Here is a 21,256-nt window from a genome sequence, read left to right on the forward strand (position 1 = left end):
TATATATATATATATGCAATACTATTTTTATTTTTTATATCCAGCAATTAAAATCTAAAATGCGGTAAACGTGGCATTTAAATTTCCCAAGACAGGTAAATTAATACCGATCACAATAATTTAAAAGTAATACCGAAGGGAGCTTACTGTAAACACGCGCTAGGATTTCCCGTGGGCTAACAAAATTATTTTCACCCAATCACGGTGGCGTGTATCGTCGATTAATACAGGCACGTCGCCGGGCAAATTGTGTTATTACGTTCGATAAAATCGTGGCGATTCTGTGCTTCGAAAGCTATTCTCGCGGCGTGCAAACCTAGCCAATCGCGATGATCGATGCCATAATAACAATTCGAGCAAATAGCTCCCATTTTCGTTGCCCAAGTATTAAATTTGAAGTACGCATTCAAAGTTAAGCGCTGATAATTACAAGCGAATAATGCAGTAAGCTATTATCAAAGTCTGAATGACGAAGAGCGCGCCGTGGATGTAAAATCGTAAATTTTTATTTTGGAATTAAGTTTGCACGATAAATATTTGGCCGAGTCAATCGGGACATTTGTGCGAATTTTATCCGAAACCGATTGAAGTGTTCTTCTCTTCTTTTTCGATCGTAATGTAAATTGTGCCACAAATTTACCGGCTGATGTTTCTTTTTAATCGAACCGATCTTTATTTTCACATATATTTCGTTACAAATTGCATGGAAATGTACGAAAAGCCTGTATATTTTAAACGCAATTAACATAAAAATGCATGCTATGATCAAAAGCATATTTTGTAATGCATTTTCACGAACATTTTGATAGAAATCTTGTCGAAAGTAGATCTGGTCGAAAACATGTTGTTGCGGAATAATGTAAATTGCCGCACGATATCAAAAATAAAAAAAAGACCTTTTTGACCGATAAAACTTTCATTCGTTCATTTCACGACCGATTTAGCGTTAAACACGGCTACCTACTCTAAAATATGTTTGCACATATAACATTGTAACGGCATGTTTACTGCATGTACACGCACGCTATGCAAGCGAAAGCTTACGATGAGAGTACGGGACTTTGTATATTTGTCATTCGATCGTAATAAACGACGAGACCCGTACGTTGATGGCGATTCACTTCCACGCGAACAATGTGCTCGGGTTAACCGTCGAGAGCACCCGTGAACACGCGTACTTTCGACCTTATCCTTAGACAACGCCTCACTTTCGAGTGGACGACGAGGGGCAGCGATGTTGTAGCGGACCGCGAATGAAATATCGTGGAATCGCCGAAGAGAAACGAGTCGAGAAGAGAATACTCGAGAACGAAGGGGTAAAAAGGCGAGAAGAATGGCCGGCCGTGGCACGAAGGGTCGGATTCCTTCTTCGCATGTGATTTACGTTCTTTCGTATTATCGGTCGCGTATCATATAAATGATGTCACGGAGATCAAAGCACATATATATGTCGTGGACGGCCGGTAAACGCGTATAATTTTATATATGTGTCATTATTTTATAATAATCATTAAATAAAAAAAATGTTAAAATGTTTTTTATACTCTAAATATAATAATTGATAATTTTATCATATAGGGAAATATGAGACGATGTGTATTATTACAAAAATTTACGCGGTTGCAGAATTTGGTCGTTTCTTCATTTAGAATACTTTATCAATTATCAAATATTCCATTGATTTAATTTCAGAAAAGAATACTACTCTCGCTGTCTATCTTATTTCTCGATTGATAGAAATTTTGCTACTGGCGCACAATGAGAAAACGTCGCGTGACAAACGAGCATTGAGTCCGCGAATTGATCTGGAGATGGAATTAATCACTAGAACTGTCATGCTTACACCCGCGGAAACGCGAGAGGTTGGATATGGTATAGGTGGAACTGGAGCAGGATTTCAATTTGAATAGTTCGGTACGCTTTTTGCCCGACTTTTTTTGTCGCGCACGCTGCAGGTGCAACGAATATATGTTACGCCGCCGATCATCGGTGATTGAAATACTTTGTTGGAAAATTACATCTCTGTACCGGCGACTTCTCATCGAGAATTACGAGTGACAATAATCTTTGCGCGATAAAATCAAATTTCTTTTACGCAAACTCGTTAAAATATTACAAAATGCTCCTAATAAAATTTTTATAGTATGCTTCTTAGTGGGAATCTATACATTTTTTATATTAAAAGATGTCGGTTCTAATCATCGATAGCTTATGATTAATATAATTTTAATATTTATGCAAGTTTAAAAATAACATTTTTTGGAAATTCGCGCATTTCGTTTTACATATCACGATATATGTGTATTGAGTCAGAAATTATAAATTAATGATAAATTTTTACTCTCGCCGTGTGTAGAATATTCCACGTCCGCGCATTTCGTTTTACATATCACGATATGTGTGTTGAGTCAGAAATTATAAATTAATGATAAATTTTTACTCTCGCCGTGTGTAGAATATTCCACGTTTGAAAGGTCACATCGTATAATTTGTTGCGTAAGAAAAACTTGCTTAAATCAAGTTCATCTAATCTTGGCCTTATCCTTCGTCGAAAACGAATAAAAATTTGCATAAAAAACCGCGCTCTTTTTATTAAAATTTATTATTGAGATTCTATAGATCGGGACATCATATAATAAATATACTGAGAGCAATTTTTATTCAATTTTGCTGTCACACTGATCAAAAAAATCGGCGCGTACGCGAAATACAATTTTCAGGATGTGGAAAGGCGCACGTCGGAACATCGTGCCGCGTCGTGGTGATTTGAATAGCGCGGTTGTATAGGATGTTTTTCACCTTTCTCTTCTCCTCTTTTTTAGTTTCAAAACAGTTCGTCACGTCAATATCGAACGCACAAGCGCGCGTTCGTAAGCGGAATATATCTTCGTCAAAGTCGCGACCGAAAAACGAGTTCAAAGAGCAACGCGATGTCAGAACTTTCCTGCCACCCCGTGGCTTTCATCACCGACGATAGCGCGGATATCGAATTAATTCATTATTCCGATCGAATTATGAGAGGTACAGGGGTATATATATATATATAATAATGCGTATACAAAAATGTAGACTCTAAATGCGACATGGAAGCATTTATTACGGAAAATGGCACTCGATTTTTTAATACGTTTCTATTTTTGTCTCTTTTTTTTACAAATCATGAATCAAATATGTCTATAAAATTTCCAACAAATCGTCAAATTATTATATATATATATATATATATAGTGATAATTAGACAGCTGTTTTAATATTTTAAAAGGCATGCCTAATTTAATATGGATTCTATTATCGTGCTTATTTTCTTTGATTCACGAATCAAAGCGCGTATAAAAATCGATTTCCACGTTTAGGCATTTTTAAGCTTATTCAACGCTAATGCAATTTTCAGGAGAATTTAAAAGGATAATCCGCAAGCCAAAATCCGAATTTTAAAATAGTCGCGAGGGCTTTATCACGATGTTTTATCAGGAAGCATATCTCGAAATACTCGCGTTTGCTTCTATAATTTTTGAACACTTGAAAGATATTAGAAAATTTTCATCCACGTAAATAGCATTTTTCAAATAATAGATAATCATTTCAATCAAAAGAGCAATCAAAGGTTGATTTATAAGCTAAAAATTTTTAATAAAAAAAATATTTATCGATGAAAGATAATTGTTTGTTAAAAATATTCACAATTAATAGTCTTAGCATTCGATCGACGTACTATATGTATATTTAACGAATTATATTTATTAAAAATAAAGCACATAAATTTTCTCGCAATTGATATATATATATGATACGTTAAATCTTTCGGTATTGAATAAAGACCGCAAGTATAATTGAAGAAGAAGCATCGGATATTGCTTTCTTTTTTTCACCAGACTGACAGATTTCATCTCAATATACATATACATATATTCCATTCTTGATCCCGTCCTCACATAGTACATATATGTGACATATAATATTTTAACACGGCTCCGGTCGCTGACAATTTTCGCACCCTATCTCTATTTATTCCCGCGATTTTCCTCTTCCCTACATCCGACTTTGTATCCGATTCTCATTGGAATACAAAGCGACATCGCGTGAAAAATTAAATGCAGATTTCGTTTTTCATGCCGATCGCTAAGCAGTGATTAATGGACTGGATTCATTGAATTCGAGCCGATTGACAGAAAATCGGCTGATAGTGAGAATTGAGACTGCACAAAGGAGAGAAGAAAAAGTGGTAACGCGAGAGAGAAAGAAAGAGAGAAAAGTGATTTTATTCCTGTGAGTGCAGACGCCCATTCGTGAAGAAAACTCGAGGATCATGACGGAGGGCGAGCCCAACGTGAGTGTAAGTCACAAACTTTTTCTGTCCGGATTTCTTCAGGTTTTTTTTTTTTTTTTTTTTTTTTTTTTTTTTTTTTTTTTTTTTTTTTTTGGTCCAACAAGTCTCAACTCATATCATAAAATAGCGTTTAGAAAATTAATATTATAGTTGTGTAATATATGTATACAATATGTATCAAGGTCTATATTATGTCAGTCTTCTAAGATAAAACTTTTCAGATCTTTTATAGGAGTTAAAATATATTTAAACTCTCTATACGTTTTTTATACATTTTGGCGAATTTAATTTTCATGCTTTAAATACGCGAAAAGAACGTGATAAAATATCTCCATTATTGCACATGAAAAAATATAGGTTATTTTTTATATATCTATACCGTTACGGTTAAAAATTAATTCTGGCAGAAATATTCGTGCATAAAAAATAACTTTGCATTATTGTGTATTTTAATTTATTTTGGTAGTATTGTATAATATAACCAAAATATTATCCAGATTGTATTTTACATCATAAAGCATCGCTATTTAATTACAATGAAAGCCTAGTAAACCGATAAATAAAACTTATTCAATAAAATTAGAAATCGTAATTACAAACAACTTATTTTATACAAAAAATATTAATTTTTATATAAAAAGTCTTTGAAAATATTTCTGACAGCAGTTAATACAGTTTTTATTTAAAAAGTGAAAAAACCTGTTTGTTACAAAAGTATCATAAAGTTTCAACAACATTTCCATAGCAGTTTTCTTTGTGAAATCGATTATGCGATATACGCGTTAAAACGCGTTAAAATTTATAAAGAATCAGATATTAAAATAAAATTAAAATAAAATAAAGTTGAAATGAAATAGAAATTAAAATGAAATAAAATGAGACATCTCCATTCAAAGTATAATTATATCATTTCTGCACGATTTCAATTAAAGTCTATTTTACGCAGTGCGGCAAATATTTTATAAAACCCTGATTTTTTATATATATAAAATAAATATTTTATGTTTATAATTATAACGCCGATATTGTATTGCTCGAATTTTAATTCCACAATTTTAATATTTTCCAAACACGGGCATGCACTTCTACATTGCTTGATATATGTATTTCAAGTTTCAATGCCTTCTATAGTTACAGAAACCTATAATTGCGATCTGGTGATTTTTAATTCATACTTTATGCACATATACGAAAATGAGAAAACTGACATTATTTTTGAAACGTATGCAATCTCTTCAATGATGGAAATGATATTTCGGGAAATTGACGGCGCGCAAAATTAACGCGATCGATGAACCTACGCCGTAAATATGCGCGCCAGAATCTGTCAAATACGATTAATTGATTACATCGCAGGACAAATATCTATCGAATAAGAGAAGAAGAATCGCATACACGTCAAGCATGGCAGGTGCAATTCTTATTCGTCAGAGTAACGAGATTTTTTAGGAACATTTTTATTCATCGATTCTTATGAGATCGACGAATCAATCATATCTATTTACATTTACAGGATCTCAAGTTTTCTTATCCTCTCTCTTTGTAAGTAAAATAATTTAACAGATTTAATTAATAATTAATAAATAATTAAATAAATTTAATTATTTTACTTATTTATAAATAATTAATTTTTTTTTTATTAAAAACGGAATTGTATTATTTGAATTGTATTATTATTTTAATAATAAAATAAAGAGTGAATTATTTATTACTCATTCATCATTATTTAAATCAGTCACATTTTTCACAATTCAATTTAATTTTATTCCTTTCATTATCTAATTTTAATTTCAATAATTAATTTGCAGCAATGCTTCGAGAACGGTACAAAACGTATGCCAAAAGGCGAGATCGATATAATATGACAATATATCAAATTATCAAAATTAGAATATATAAATTAACGATGCTTTACGCCAATGTATATGCTAATGTATAACGATTTATTGTACTCACCAATACTGTTGCACTGTCTTTTCGAGCATCTCTCCTTATCCTATACTGTCCTTCCATTACTTCGTTGTTGCCTTGGTCTCAGCACCAATAATCCGCTGCCTTTTATCGCGGATATTTATTCATACGGATTTGAATCGATCGTGAAAACGCAGATCGCAATCGTAGATTGAATACGACGATTGTCCGTTACTTTGCGCAGGCTGTTCCCATCACTCGCACGGATACGAATCGATCGAGAAAATCCAATAGACTCCGATCGCGCGTGCTAATCGACGCGATACGACGATCGCTTGTCACTTGCAAACCACTCGCGACGATTATTATACGTATTTTAAACGAATATAAATAAATACGTGAATCGCGCACTCTCTCGCACGACATTCCCGACGAAGAGCGCTTGAAATATACGGAAACCTGAAACGCGGCGAAATTCGCGCCGAACCGCAGCGTCAACATGCGATGCGGTCGTAAACTAAAGTAGTACATTCTCTTTAATCTATGATCATATATAGTGTAGATAAACCCGCGCGCTCCCTTAGAGGGGCAAGCATTAGTAAGAGAGGAAAATAGAGCTGCAGAGAATCAGACAAGAAAAGCATCTCTACTAATATCCTCTTTTACTAATGCCAGCTTCTTAGCTTTAAAAGCATACAAAGTCTAATATCTGTATATGTTTATATGATGTATGATATATGAAAAATATTAAAGATTAAGAATCAGTTGCTGTTTCTCTCTCTCTCTCTCTCTCTCTCTCTCTCCCTCTTCTTTCCTCGCTCTCTCCCTCTCCCTCTCTCTCGCACTCTCTCTCTCTCTCTCTCTCTCTCTCTCTCTCTCTCAAATACCTTAATTAGTCCGAAAAGTCATTATTACTTGACTGCACGCACGATATATACGTAATTCGGACGATCGGCAGATACGAATTAATGATAAACGAAACGGAATTTAACGAATTTTTCTCTGCTCGTGAACACAATAAGACGAATGGAGATTACGAATGTCGAAGGGAGCTGCGAATCGTGCGTCGCTTAATTCTCGGAACTCACTCGATCGCGCGCGAGATTCTCGTACGGCGGAAATAAAGCACGGGACGATCTCGGCAACGTCCGATCAGCGCGACGTACTGTGAGATAATGTAGAGAGGCGACGGCGCTAAAAACAAATGCTGTGCTACGTGTCGGTCTTCAGGCCGAGTAAAAAATCGTGACGCGTTTCTCATATATTTCTTGAGAGTCTCATAACGATAATCTTGGTCAAATCATTAGTAAACGAACATGTTGTGAAAGATTAGAATAAATCTGGCGCATTATATAAAAATAGACATAATTAAATATTCATATTTTTCCTTAAATATCTCGTTGGAGTTTTATTAAATATATTTCTTATCCTTTTATTTATTATGTTTGTGTTACGTATACCTTGACATAATTCCCGAATATTATTTTCTCGTATGCCCCAGTTTACATAATATTTAATCCTGGAAAAATATAGGGAGGCAAGAAACACAGACATCAAAATCTATAAAATATATTTGGAAAGAGAGAAAAAGCAGAGAGAGGAGTGCACACATACATAATTATGTATTAAAAATTTTTCCCAACTACGCGTTTTATAAATATTAATTTATTTTTATTCTACGTAAATACATGCATAAGCATCTTGTTTTGATTCTCATCATCCATGAGCTTATTATGGAAATCCTGGAAATTTTGTATTTAAATAAAAGTTTTATATTTTAAAAGTGTTATTAAAATTACTCTCTCTCTCTCTCTCTCTCTTTCTTTCTCTCTCTCTCCCTCTCTCTTTTTTTCTCTCTCTTTCTCTTTGTCTCTCTCTTATTACAATTTTACTTTATTTTGTTTCTTTTTTTCTTCGTTTCTCATTGTTTATTTAAGCGATAAACTTATACTCTATTATAATCTATACTCTTGAAACTAAAATTGCTCAAATGATAATATAATATTAATATATTTTATATCTTCATATATCTTTTAATTACGATCCCTGAAAATATTGTCTATATGTTTGGCAAAAAGTATAAGGTATAATAATATCTTTATTTGTTTTAGATTTGTGTGTGTGTGATTATATATGAAAAAATAATTTTTTATATACATCCACAGGATTAAATATTCGTATACTAATCTCTTCTATTCTATCCATTTTAAGACAATGGAGTTGTGAAATGCGATACTCATCTATAATATTCTTATATTTTTAACTTGAATTTTTAATTTTTGGAAATGTGAATTCGAAATTATATTAATACTTTTGCTGAACAACATTATCCGCTACGAATGCAGCAATCTTTTCTTTTGACTAGCGTAATCATATTTGTCTTTTGCACATTTACACTTTACGTTTATTATTACATACTTATTATTAGTACTTATTTATTACATTTGTCGTACGACAAACTTTTTAAAAGCATTGATTAGCTAATTTCTAGAGACTCAAGAAAGTTTCTATTTTGCAGCCAATCAATACGCTTAAAAAGTTTATTGTACGACAAATGTAATATCGGCCTAATACTAGTTACATTTCGCGCCTTTATGTGTTAGTGCAAAAAATCATGACAAGATTATTTCATTTTTCGCTTAATTTCGCGTGTGAACTCGGGAATGCGCGTGATTGAAAATCGGAAATATTATTGCATCAATTGAGATACACAATAATATGATTAATTGTTTCTTATTAACATGTTAATTCGAGATCAGAAAAAATATATCACATCGCGAATGCGTTGTTAATAACGTTGTTATGCATAAATCGAATTAATCGTATTGTTTTACACGAAAGAAATATGATTTGAAATATTATAAGCTTGAAAAATTACTAGGAATTTATTTCAACGAAATATCAAATCGCGGTAACGGAGGAAGAAAGTCGGGTGAAAGAGTTGGTACCACTGTTCTGATTTTACACTAAAAAAAATGTCTTGCTGATATAGGTAGATTTCTAGGTGTCACAACAAAAATGTATCGCTATTTTTTGTATCTGTTAGAATATTGTCTGTTACATATAGAATTTATAGCAGCAATATTCTAATAATATCTTCTAGAAAATTTAGGTCCCATTGCCAAATGTTAATCACTGCATTGGATAAATATGAATTTCGATACTACAGCTAGAACGATCTTTGTGAGAAATATAACTGCCAATTATAACTGCAGCATCGAATAATTGAGAGAAATTGTTTAAAAGAGCTAGTTAGATTGGGCGCGTTATACAAATATATTAGACGTGAGGATTATATATTCATTTGTTTCTTGCCGCTAATCTTTTCTGTGTACCACAGTCAAACTTTATAACAAGTATGATTGGCCTTAACATGGATAGGCGCCACAGAAAAACATTCTTTCTAAATTTCACAAACAGTTTAGATATAAATTCTGTCTCTGTCACTTAGATTGATTAAATGCGAAACATATGCGATATCACAGTATTTGCTAATCATTTATGTACCTCAGTTAATTTTGCGCACCCACCAGAAAAGTGCTGTAGTTGCAATACCACTTTTTTGAGTGTAATTAGTGACGTTTCACAGTACATCATCTTGAAAAATCTTATCGAAATTATTTTATATTTTTCCCTGAATCTCACGTGCAAATGTGTGTCGAAAGTGATAAATCTTGCGACGAGCGATCGTGTATTGAAGATATCAATTGTTTTTTTTTCAATTAATTGAGATATGCGATAATGATTAATTGTTTCTTACTGATATACGCGGGTTCGCGATCGAAAAAAATATGTCGCGATAAAGTGAAGTTGCTACCACGTATATTAAATTAATCGTATTATTTTCCAAACGCGTGAGAGAAATATTTGGTAAATGTTCGGATTAATTTATATCTCACGGAATGATTTTCATTTTTACATATATTATAGAGCATATATTACTAAATAATATACGTTTTGAATTTTGTGACGCTCTCTTCTGGTTCGAGATATACGCGATTTTGAAAATTTGTAGTTTTAATGCTTTTTCTCAGTTATTTTAAAGTAATATCAGGAAAAGTGAAGTTTGTGTACATTGTATTTGTTGTAGAGCAGACGAAAAAGTGTTTGTTTACATTTACGAGATAGGTAGACGGCCATGGATATTTTGTCAATAATGTGTTCGTTAACAGCTTTAACATGAACGACTACATGAATTTCTGAGTCAAGTTTTTAAAAATATTATTTAATATTTCTTTAGTACAAATATTTCTAAATATTTCTTTAGTACGAGACGCAATCGAAAATCGAAGACATGTTAGGATTCTGAGAACTATGATCGCGCGAACTTTTTCGTCGAAATACCCATTCGCGGAAACATTCGCGGAAGGGAAAGGGGAGGGAAGGTACTATCTTTTTGTCCTATTTAAGGCAGTCGCGTCGTCAGTCTTTCGTAGCGTGTCGCGTCGTAAAGATCTCGCCGAAATATCTTTCTGATATTCGTCGAATTTCGCGTACGAACGTGTGTCGGAAGTACTGAACTATGCGATAAGCGATCGTGTAGTGAAAATATCGATTGGATTTTTATACAAATTAAACCATATTGTTATTTCGATTACTTTAATTAGACGCAGGTTCGTGATCGGAATGAATATAGTCGCGTTGCAACGGTGACTTTTGCAGTGAAGTTGCTGCCGTATAAATTCGAAATTTTACGTCCGTCGAGTTTCGATCATCGTGGAATTTATGTTGACTTTTACCGTGGATTATATATCTCGGATATAACGCATCGTCAAAGGTTTCGGCGAAATCGGTCTGCTTTTTTTTTTTTTTTTTTTTTTTTTTTTTTTTTTTTTTTTTTTTTTTTTTTTTTTTTTTGAATCTCGCGCGAACGAGAGTGATATCGGGAATTTTCCACGCGTATTTTCTCGTGTGAGTGAGTGTTAGTGTCGATGAATACAACGGCGGAATCAGTCGGCGATGATGCTGTCGCGTTGCAACGATACATGGTGAATAAATTTATTATTTATTACAATTGCCCGATAATTTGATATAATTATGTCGTACTTCGCGATTTCTCGATTCGCGATCCTAATCCTAATTCATATCAATTTTCATTAGCTCGCTTTTAATTAGACGTTTTTTATTAGATATCTGTATTAAAACTGCAAAGTATATTGTTTATTTCTTATTTTATATTTAAAATTTAAGCTTGATTTTGAAATCAATCGAATATGAATATGTTTCGAATGGAATATAAAGTAAATTTTTTTTTAACTCTGTCTCGATTAGGATCGTGTGATTAAAATCAAATATTTACGGTAACTGCAAGAAGAAGAAATAGAATGTAAATGGACATGTATTTTAACAAAATATTTATACAAATATAAAAAATATACATATATCCATTTATTTTTCTTTATATAAATTGCGTATAAAAATAAAAAATATATGCAGCTTTTAAAAGAAACTATCAAAAGAGCATCTTCAGTATCTCTATATTTACAAAGTCCTCTTAAAATTTTGCAAAGTTCACTTGAATTTGAGTGAATGATAAGGCTTTATCGCTTAATTACATTTTATAATAGAAGCTTTGTTTGCATAAGAAGTTTTTATTGTTATATATTGGTTTTATTGTTATATAATGGTATATTAATTTTTAATAATTTATAATTTTAAACATAATTACTGCTTTGAAATTAATGTATGAATAAAAATTGATAAATTTATAAAAAATAAAAAAAATATGCACGATAAATTAGAAACATTCTGTATATTACAAAATATATTAATTTGACTAATATATTTGCTGCGACTTCTCTTTGTATAGCGACTTCTGCTCGGTTGCCATAGAATAGCAGCAGTTTTATATTTCAAGTCCTCCTTTTTTTTTTTTCGCATTCGGGGTGTCGTTATCAATGCGCTCGACTGTTCGCTTTATCTCTTTAGACTCCTCTGTCGCGTTAACGAGCTCGTTAACGAGTAGTCTTACTTAAAAGCGTAGTTTTCGTATTCGCGATGCGCATTGCGATGACATGTATTGTTCTGTTATTATCATATAAACAGTTGTAATTTCTGATAAGTCCGTATATTTATTTTCTGTCATCTACAAAGTGTTAGGCGTGCAATGTTCAAGATGATTATGGATCTATTAAGTTGCATTTATACCATAGCTCCGATATTACTTAAATATGAACGCATGGAAAAAATAATTGTGCAAAAATATAGACTGCTTTTCAAAAGAATACAATAAATAAAGAGATATATTTGGAGTTTCTAAGAGTTATATTTAATAGTATTTAATAATGAAATATTAACGTAGAGAAATAAAAAATAATAGAACAATATAAGGTCTCAGATAATGATTATTAATATAGTCTTCAAGAAAGCTATAATGTAGATTTCTTTTTTTTTAAATTTAAAATGCAAGAAATTTAAATAGATGGTATTAAAAAAAATAATTTGATATATAGAATGCTAAAAAATATATTCTCTAAAGTTTATTCACTTTTGTAGTGGTAACATTTATTTATAATCTACTTTTATTATAATTATTCAATTTATTCTCTTTGTTTGAATAGATAAAATATATTTAGCAAATTATAAATGGAACAAAACTGATTTTATATTATACATATATAAATCACAATTGTGCAACAATTCAGTAACAATTACAGTTGGTTCAATAACAACTTTTTGCAAATTTAAATATTTGCGATTGTTTTATGCAATATAAATTATTTTTATTTCTCAATTTTTTGATTTTGATTTTTTTTATTAATTGTGGGATACATGTAGAAATGAATATTGCACATATGAGCGCAAATCGAAATACTAGTACATATAGACTCCATTAATTGTCAAGCCAAGTTATTGTATTTCGAAAGAACGTCACATGATGTAACATCGCGAGATATTTTTCGATGCATTTTTTTAACGTCGCTACTTTCCGTCACGACGCGCGTTCGTATTGGAAAAACGAATTAATCTCCCGTCTTTCCGTAGCGCTTTTTTCCCCGTAGCGTGGTAAGAGCCGAGCAAAGTAAATTTTATCGGCGGGAAATATCTCGGCGGCGAGATGGAGAATCTCCATTTTACGCGAGTAAGCGCGGGAGGAAACGCCATGCGGTAATCAATTGCCGCGAATCGATTCACGCACGTGGGCCTCCTCGAATATCAAATTCACCTGCGGGTCGGCAATGTGTTAACCGCTTATATATGCCTATTAGAATATATACCAGGGGGTAAGACCGCCATTAAGGCATCGCCTAAACCGAATTCCGCGTATCGGACTGCCTTCCAGGAACTCGAAGCATCTGAGTAATTCAACCATGAGAACTATCACGCTACCCTACGCGCCGGCAATAACGTGTGTTTCGCCACCCATATATTTCGCCTAATCCATAAGCAATATAGATACAGGAACGCACACGAGATACGCAGACAGGTGCGAATATTTTCGATTATTACGGCGATAGTCTGGTTTCTTAAAAGCCTTACGAATTCTCTGGATATTTATATCTTACGCGAAAAACAGAACAGCATCAGAAATATAAAAACGAAATTATTTGGTGTATATTTTACCTTATATAAAATATTTTAAAATCCTTAATCTTAATCTTGAAATAAAATATTTTATCTTAATGGTATAAAATATTTTAATTTTATTTTAATCTTGAAATATTTCAAGTCAGATAATTAGCGAAATTGAAACAAATTTTTGCGTACGTATTATTAAAACTTTCATAATCATTACGTAATATATCGATTCGATAATAGTGATTAAGGTTTCATCGTGATTTTTTTTTTTCTATTACTTTGCTGCAAATAATTTTTTCTGATTATGTTCTAGTAGAAAATAATAATTACGATATTAATGATATATAGTTTAACATGTTTTTGTCTTGAATATCGATATTTTTCAATCGCACGTAACATTATTCAGTCACGTCTCATTTCGTTGTGTGCCGATATATCAACGCGATGCAATATTCGCCATATATCACGATCAAAGTTCAAGTAATGCCATTTTCTATAGAATAAGTCTGTAAAATTGTGGTCATAAAGATATATCTTGGCGCGAAAAAGGGTCGACAGTTTTAGGTGACTGCGAATAAAGACATCGATGACATCGGTTTATTCTAATCTAGCAAAGTGCTCCGTTGCAATCGACGAGGAAAGACCGGATGCGGATCCAAAGTTCTGTCTCGAGAACAAACGGTTTGGAATGGCACATTCCATTGATAAACTGCACAACAATCCTACGACCTAATCTCACGTATACCCTCTAATGCCCGCGATTAATTAAGATTAAGTTTGGGATGCAATCGTGCATCGAGATGCCATAATAGCAGATCACGCGGATGCGTTTGGCTCGAATTATTGTATCGATAAATCGTATATGGATAATCATGATACTAATGTTGATAATTATCAGTTGCCAAAGCACGTCTACCTGTAGTTCAATTGTTGGATAATAGGAATAGAATTATAGATACACGCGCGCAGACCAATTTTATTATTAATATTTTTTTTGACCAATATAAACTATTTTTTTTAAACAAAAAATTAATGTGTGCATTATATTATATAAAATTTTAAAAGTAGCCTAAATTATTCTTTGTTTTGAAATAATTAAATAATGTATTAATTAATAATTTTATCTACAAATATTTTTTGATGATTATTAAATATATTTTAAATATCTTATCTTTTTTTATCATAATATTTTTCACAGTAATATATATTTTATAGATATATAAAATAAAATAAAATATATAAAATTAAAAAATTTACTCCAAACTCTTGTGACTTTAATTTTCATAATCACTATTTGTAAATTCGTTAAGGTTTAAACTAAATATTAATAAAATCGTGTTACTATGGGATATGTGATTCTTATTTTAATTTCATTGATTTTAAATTATGCTGATACGAGTGCATTATTTCATGATGCACTTTTACAATCCTGACTCTGTCAGCAGTTTCTAGAAGTTGTTTGATTTGAATTACTCATCAGCTGCGATGCATTAATATTAATATCATGCCTCGTGTTACACGAATGAGAAATGCATTGAATACATTTATCTTATCTATAATAAGATACGGTGTAGACTGTAACACACGCGCATGGCATCCTCTTTCTTTTCGATATCTTCTTTTCATTGAGCTGGAAAATTATACCTCTTATTTATTCTGATTGGAAATTAGCCGAATACACAAAACATATATACATATATCAATGCATTAATATGGAACGTAGGAGAATTGAAATATCAAGTTGAAAATTGAGATTAAATTTTTTCATTATTACTGCAAACAGTTATTAATCTTGAAAGCATATATATGCAGAAAAAAAATATATTTTCGTTACAAATTTGTAATTTTATTCGTTATTTATTATATTGTTCAAACTTTAATTTTCGTTATAGCCGGTTAAAGCTGTTGCAAGTTGCAAAGATGTTTGTATATGATAATAGACATAATTGTATTTTTGTTTATTGATGTTTATGTCGGTTCTCAACTAGTTCACGAAACATGATGTTAATATTAATGCTTCATGCAAAAATATTTATATGGGCGTTCTATTAATCGAAGAAATGTTAAGACGATCGATACGAGCCGGTATATCAGTAGCAAAGAATCAAGTTAGATGTTTAGCCTTCGATATAACATTGATCTTTCGTAAGTGCGGGTACACAGGCCGTGACGATCGATGTGTCTTACGTTTACTTACACAGACAGTGCACGGTAACGAATCACCGTCCGCTTTCGCAACGGCATTACAATTAACGCCATTACATACGTCGCTCTCTAATGACATTTCGTTGCCAAATTGGCTTGTACGGCGAAGTTATACTGGCGTATTTATCTTCCGTTACGTGTACACGGTAAATTCGCACATCAGGTACCGTCATCCCGCAGGAAATGAGTGGTACCAATTGCATAGCGAGAGATTCGCGTAATCGCTTCTGTAATCGTTACGGCGGTGCTACGCGTTTTAACCGCACTAATTTTAGCGGATAAATCTCCGCCGAGAGTGCCGAGCGAGAGGATTATTTTATCGAGGGAGTTGCTCTCGAAATTTGCGCAAACTTTGCGACGCGCGAATTATTCTGCGTTTCTCAATGTGTGGGAACTATGTAAATTAATAAATGGCAGAGATATAAATTTAATTAAAGATTTGTTGAAACAGAGTAAAAAAAATAACAGACAGAAAGTCTTAAAAGATACAATTGTTATTCCTTCATTAGCATAATTCAATATAAAAAAGATACTTACTGTGATTTAGTTTTTAACAAAAAATGATAAATTATTATTTAATTTAAATGTATTATATTCTTGCACGCGTGCTATAAATATATATGTATAGAAGAAATGAAGCCAGCAACTCGCGGCTTTATGTCAACATTTGAAATTGTAAGTTATGGCGATTTCTTGGCAGTTGTCCCGATTTTGCCCGTGATTGAAAATAAAAAACGCAATCTCGAGGGAGGAAATGTAAATTTACTGATTCGTTTTTGAGATTCCGCTTGATATACGATTTCTATTATTGTCAATCGCATCGTCAGCTGGAAAGAAAGAATATTGTTACAGTATGAAAATTAATGTTGTCTCTTGTTTAATAACACAAGTGTAATTATACATTCTTATTAGTAAAAGTATCTTTATAAGCAAACTGAGATATTTACATTTCATTAATAATTTTTAAAATAATCCATTTCGAAAATAATAAATTTTTGATTTATAATGATCTTTTTTTCTATATAAAATTTAGCTCAAAAATGAAAGAAATGATACTCTCTCAAATTCAAGTAACATTTTCTCATGTTTAACAAAAGAAAGAAAATTTACATGTATCAGAAATAGATATATTTTTTACATTATTACTGTTCTTATAAATATTTTCTTTCCAATAAATATGTATTTATTTTTTCCTTTTTTCTGTTTTCTTCGACACGCTATGTCACGACAAGAGAGGAAAAAATAGACGTGAGCAGAATCGCGTAGTACAGAAAGTGTTTTCTTCTTTGAAGCGCGACGTGTCTTGCAAAAATAAGAGATGGAAGTTCGATTCGTTAACTTCGCGCACGACTAAAGTAACGAACGTGGCTATGCAAACAATGAAAATTCAGCCGACGAAATGGTAAATGCGTTTGGCGAGTAGCAGTTACGTTGAACAAACCGACATACTCTCTCTTGCGTGCGCGTTTTCAAAGGGAGAAGCAGACGTGCGCACACAAAGTGATTCTCGGATGCGAAAAGTTCGCCCTCGATGGAACTTCGCTGCCGGTAAGTTACGAAGTTTCACCGTTACGCGAACATGGTTAACGATGGACCCGATGAACTTTGCGCCTCGATGCTGTCTCGAGCTGCACTTTCTCCGCGAGCCGTACCGTGAATCAGACTCATCGTCGGAAATATTAAGATGCATTCACACCTGTGCGCTGTTAATCTGCGAGTGACCGCACTGGGAAATTATTATTCTTTTAATGATTATTGTAGTTTTATATAAAAAAATATACAGATTTCCTTTTCTGTCTCTCTCTTTCTCTTTCTCTCTCTTTCTCTCTCTCCCTCTTTCTCGCTTTCTCTCTTTCTTCTAGAGTATTTTTATTTAGTACTGTAATATAATTATATTTCCTATAATTAAATTTCCTTATATATATATAATTATATTACAGTACTAAATAAAAATACTCTAGAAGAAAGAGAGAAAGCGAGAAAGAGGGAGAGAGAGAAAGAGAGAGAAAGAGAAAGAGAGAGACAGAAAAGGAAATCTGTATATTTTTTTATATAAAACTACAATAATCATTAAAAGTATTAATTAATTTATATTTATAATATAAATTGTTTGACAGAAACAGAAAATTTCTATTATATTATTTTATTTATATTATGATATAAACGCAGATAAAATTTAAAAGGAAAAATAAAACAAAAATTTTTTCCTTATTCTTTACTTAAAATTTTTTCTTTATTTATTGAAATTTTATCTGACCACATATTATAGTGTGAAAATTAGAACATTTGTAATTTAAAAGTTGCAATGTATTTGAATAACTTTATATGCATTTTAGCGTTTATGTGGATTCTGCTTTATTATTCTTGTGAAGTCTTAGAGAAAGTAGAGCTAAGATCACCAGTTTCTTCTCAGGCAAGGTTAATGGTCTTTCATATTCTTAGCGTAGGATTTTAGTTCCTTCTTTGAGGCATTAATATTTTTATCGAGTGAAAAGCAGTTTAGAATAAAAGTTCAAAGGTTTTGAAGCAACCTATCGATTTGAAAATAAAATTTGGGATAATCAAAATATTTTTTATTCAATCTCAAGTGGGTTTTACTTAACAAAATTCTAGTTCAGACATCGGTTTCTAGATAGAAAGTTAGAAATGGGAAAAAGAACTATGCTGAAAACTGATGTCTAAAGAAATTTATGTTGAGGAAAAATTTACTAGAGATTCGCCGAGGCACCTGCTGACAAAAGAAAGTACACGACCCTTGAGGCACTTTGTGCGAGATGTCTTAGAGCGCTCATCTTCTCTTTGCATTTTACATGATCTTATACAGAAATGTTTGTAACAATCTACTCTTTTTTGTCTATATGACAGGCTATATGACAGAATTATATAATGCGGCGTAATCGCATTTACAAAAAATTTTATACGAAACTGATAGAGTGTGTGTCAAAATTATAAATGTATTTTATTTTTTAATGTGCACAAATTTAGTTTATTTTTTTAATATAATTTTAGTTTATTTTCGGAAGATATATTTTGCTTGGGCGTATCACATTGATTTAATGTTTCCGTGCAATCATTATTTTGATTTATGACATATAAACGGTATTTTTCTTGTAATTGAACGAAGCAATTTTAATCGTTTAATTGCGGGTAATTATCGGGTAATTTTTCTGTGTATTTGTAACGTTTTAACAATACGTATGTATCCGAGCTAATACATAATTAAAGAGGAATAATCTATTAATAGGTCATCCATTGGTGGTAAGTTATGATCGTATATAATAGAATTACCGCAAATGATACATTATGCCGTCGGTTCCCAGCAGGGAAACAGCTGGGCTGTTTATGAATTATTGCAGAACGACAGAGAACAAAGATATAAGATGTTTTACTGAGAATCGATATCGTTTTTATTAATTTCTATGGATCAGCTCTATTGATCATGTTCTTATATCGAAACAAAATATTTTTATTGAAAATATTTCGCGACTTACTTATTGGAAATTGCATGACAAATAAAAATTTAATTTAATAAATAATTGTACTGCAATAAGTTTTTACGTCAACACACAGCATTTTATATTTTATATTTTTGAAATTTTTTCTTTAATTCATGCACAGAAACTCTTTTTTAAGAGTAAAAATGTCGAGAAATTTTTAAATTTTTTGTATATTGTTTTCCGCGATGTAAAAATTGTTTAAATAAACATTATTAAAGTACTGAGTTTGCAAGCTTGCATTTGTTCAACTTGGGACATGACACGCACTTTCGCGACACGCTGTGTCGCACATTACAGTTATGATTACCGCAATACAAGGCGGAAGCGTACCGGCTTTCTTTTTGTCGAATGTTCCTTCGTGGCCGTCGTCGTCCATGCTTCCTCCATGAAAAGCGCGGCGCGGGCGAAACGTTGGGCGGAAATTGTACTGTTCCTGTGGCGCGCGCGCTCTTTATGTTTCTGAAGTTTCACGGGACCTCCTTTACTTGTTCGTGATGCGAGGAGCTCCGAGCGACGGCGACGACGACGGGCCGGCGGGGGCGTCTTTCACCATGGCGGGTGCGCTCGTTTATCACGTCACGCGTTGATGAGACGGCGAGGCTACGGCACAGCGACCTTTACAAAGTTCTAATAAACGGAGCGAGCGCTCGCGCGGCTGGTTCTACGCGCTCTTGTTGTGCACGACCCGAGGAGCAAACATCCGCCGGGGAGTGTCCCGTTTATGAAAACCGATGAAAAGCGGGTTATCTCGCGTATCCGAATCGCCTGGGCGACCGGATAATCCCGAGGGCGCGAAGGGATACCTTGGAGTTTGCGTTGAAAGCAAGGAAAACGCGATCCCTCGAGAAAATATAATAATTTTTTATTAATGTTTTTCTTTTTTCTTTAAATACGTATTTTGTCGCGATTTTATTGCCAAGATTAGATCGTACGTGATTTACATAAAAATTGTAAGAGAGATATAATCATTATATTTTTACCAGTGTGATTTACAGATATTAATATAGCGAAGTAACAATAATATTGGGAAAATATACTACAAAACGCTTTATAAAACTTTTTTTTATTAATCTGATTTCTTTTATATTGATAGTAAAATCTCAAAAAATGTAACGAAAGAATATACATATAAAATTTATATATACAATAATATTTATTTATTAATATTTCATAACTCATTGACTTATCATGCATATAATTAATTAAAGATTAATGCAATGCAGAATTAATGTGCCGTTATTAAATATTCTTACGTACATTTATTTTAATTAGCTTTTTAATTATATCTATGCTCAAAGAGGGACCTTCTTTCTTTTTTATTAAATTGTATTTTTTTTTTAATTACGCACGTTAGAGTTACAATCATAATTATGTAATTGCATATTGATTATACATAATTATTTGCATCGACTATATTCGTACCTTGTGGTCACGCGCGAGGGCAACTCTCATAGTTTGCGGTTTTCTGAAGCTGTATATGCATAGAATAACGCGAGATTCTCTATGCGTGGCAATATGTAGATTTGATAGTCAATTAGTTTGGATAGTTACAGCGATGTTAACCCCTTTATCATTAGGACAAGATGTGTCTCACGATGGGAACTGCCAGCACGCCCATGATTATTCGCAAAACATAGACCAATCTAATATATTACCATTAAATGTCCATGGGAATCGCACGTGGAAGTACACGTCGCTCGGTTAATGGTCCATGAAAGTTCCGCCTAATTAGCCGTCAATTAAGTCGCTACCTGGAGAAGCTTCGCCGCTCGTCTAGAATAGCGCTTAGAAACTTGAT

At 32.5% G+C, this 21,256-nt stretch overlaps 1 protein-coding gene across 10 annotated transcripts in view; it reads left to right on the forward strand.

Moving 5' to 3' along the window:
• Positions 1 to 21,256, forward strand: part of LOC115235805 (venom dipeptidyl peptidase 4) — a 386,957-nt gene that overhangs the window by 34,188 nt on the left and 331,513 nt on the right. For 2 of the 10 annotated variants that reach the window (XM_029807813.1, XM_029807816.1), the window contains exon 2: positions 4,128 to 4,333. The exons of 6 other annotated variants lie outside the window; for them this stretch is intronic. In XM_029807813.1, coding sequence (XP_029663673.1) covers positions 4,307 to 4,333 — 27 coding nt within the window. In that variant the 5' untranslated portion in view covers positions 4,128 to 4,306. Of the gene's footprint in view, positions 1 to 4,097; positions 4,334 to 11,094; positions 11,227 to 21,256 lie in introns of those variants that run through there. 2 more of the 10 variants (XM_029807815.1, XM_029807810.1) reach the window with 2 other exon arrangements.

Source organism: Formica exsecta, unplaced genomic scaffold (genome assembly GCF_003651465.1).
Source record: "Formica exsecta isolate Colony F162 unplaced genomic scaffold, ASM365146v1 scaffold235, whole genome shotgun sequence".
Taxonomy (NCBI): domain Eukaryota; kingdom Metazoa; phylum Arthropoda; class Insecta; order Hymenoptera; family Formicidae; genus Formica; species Formica exsecta.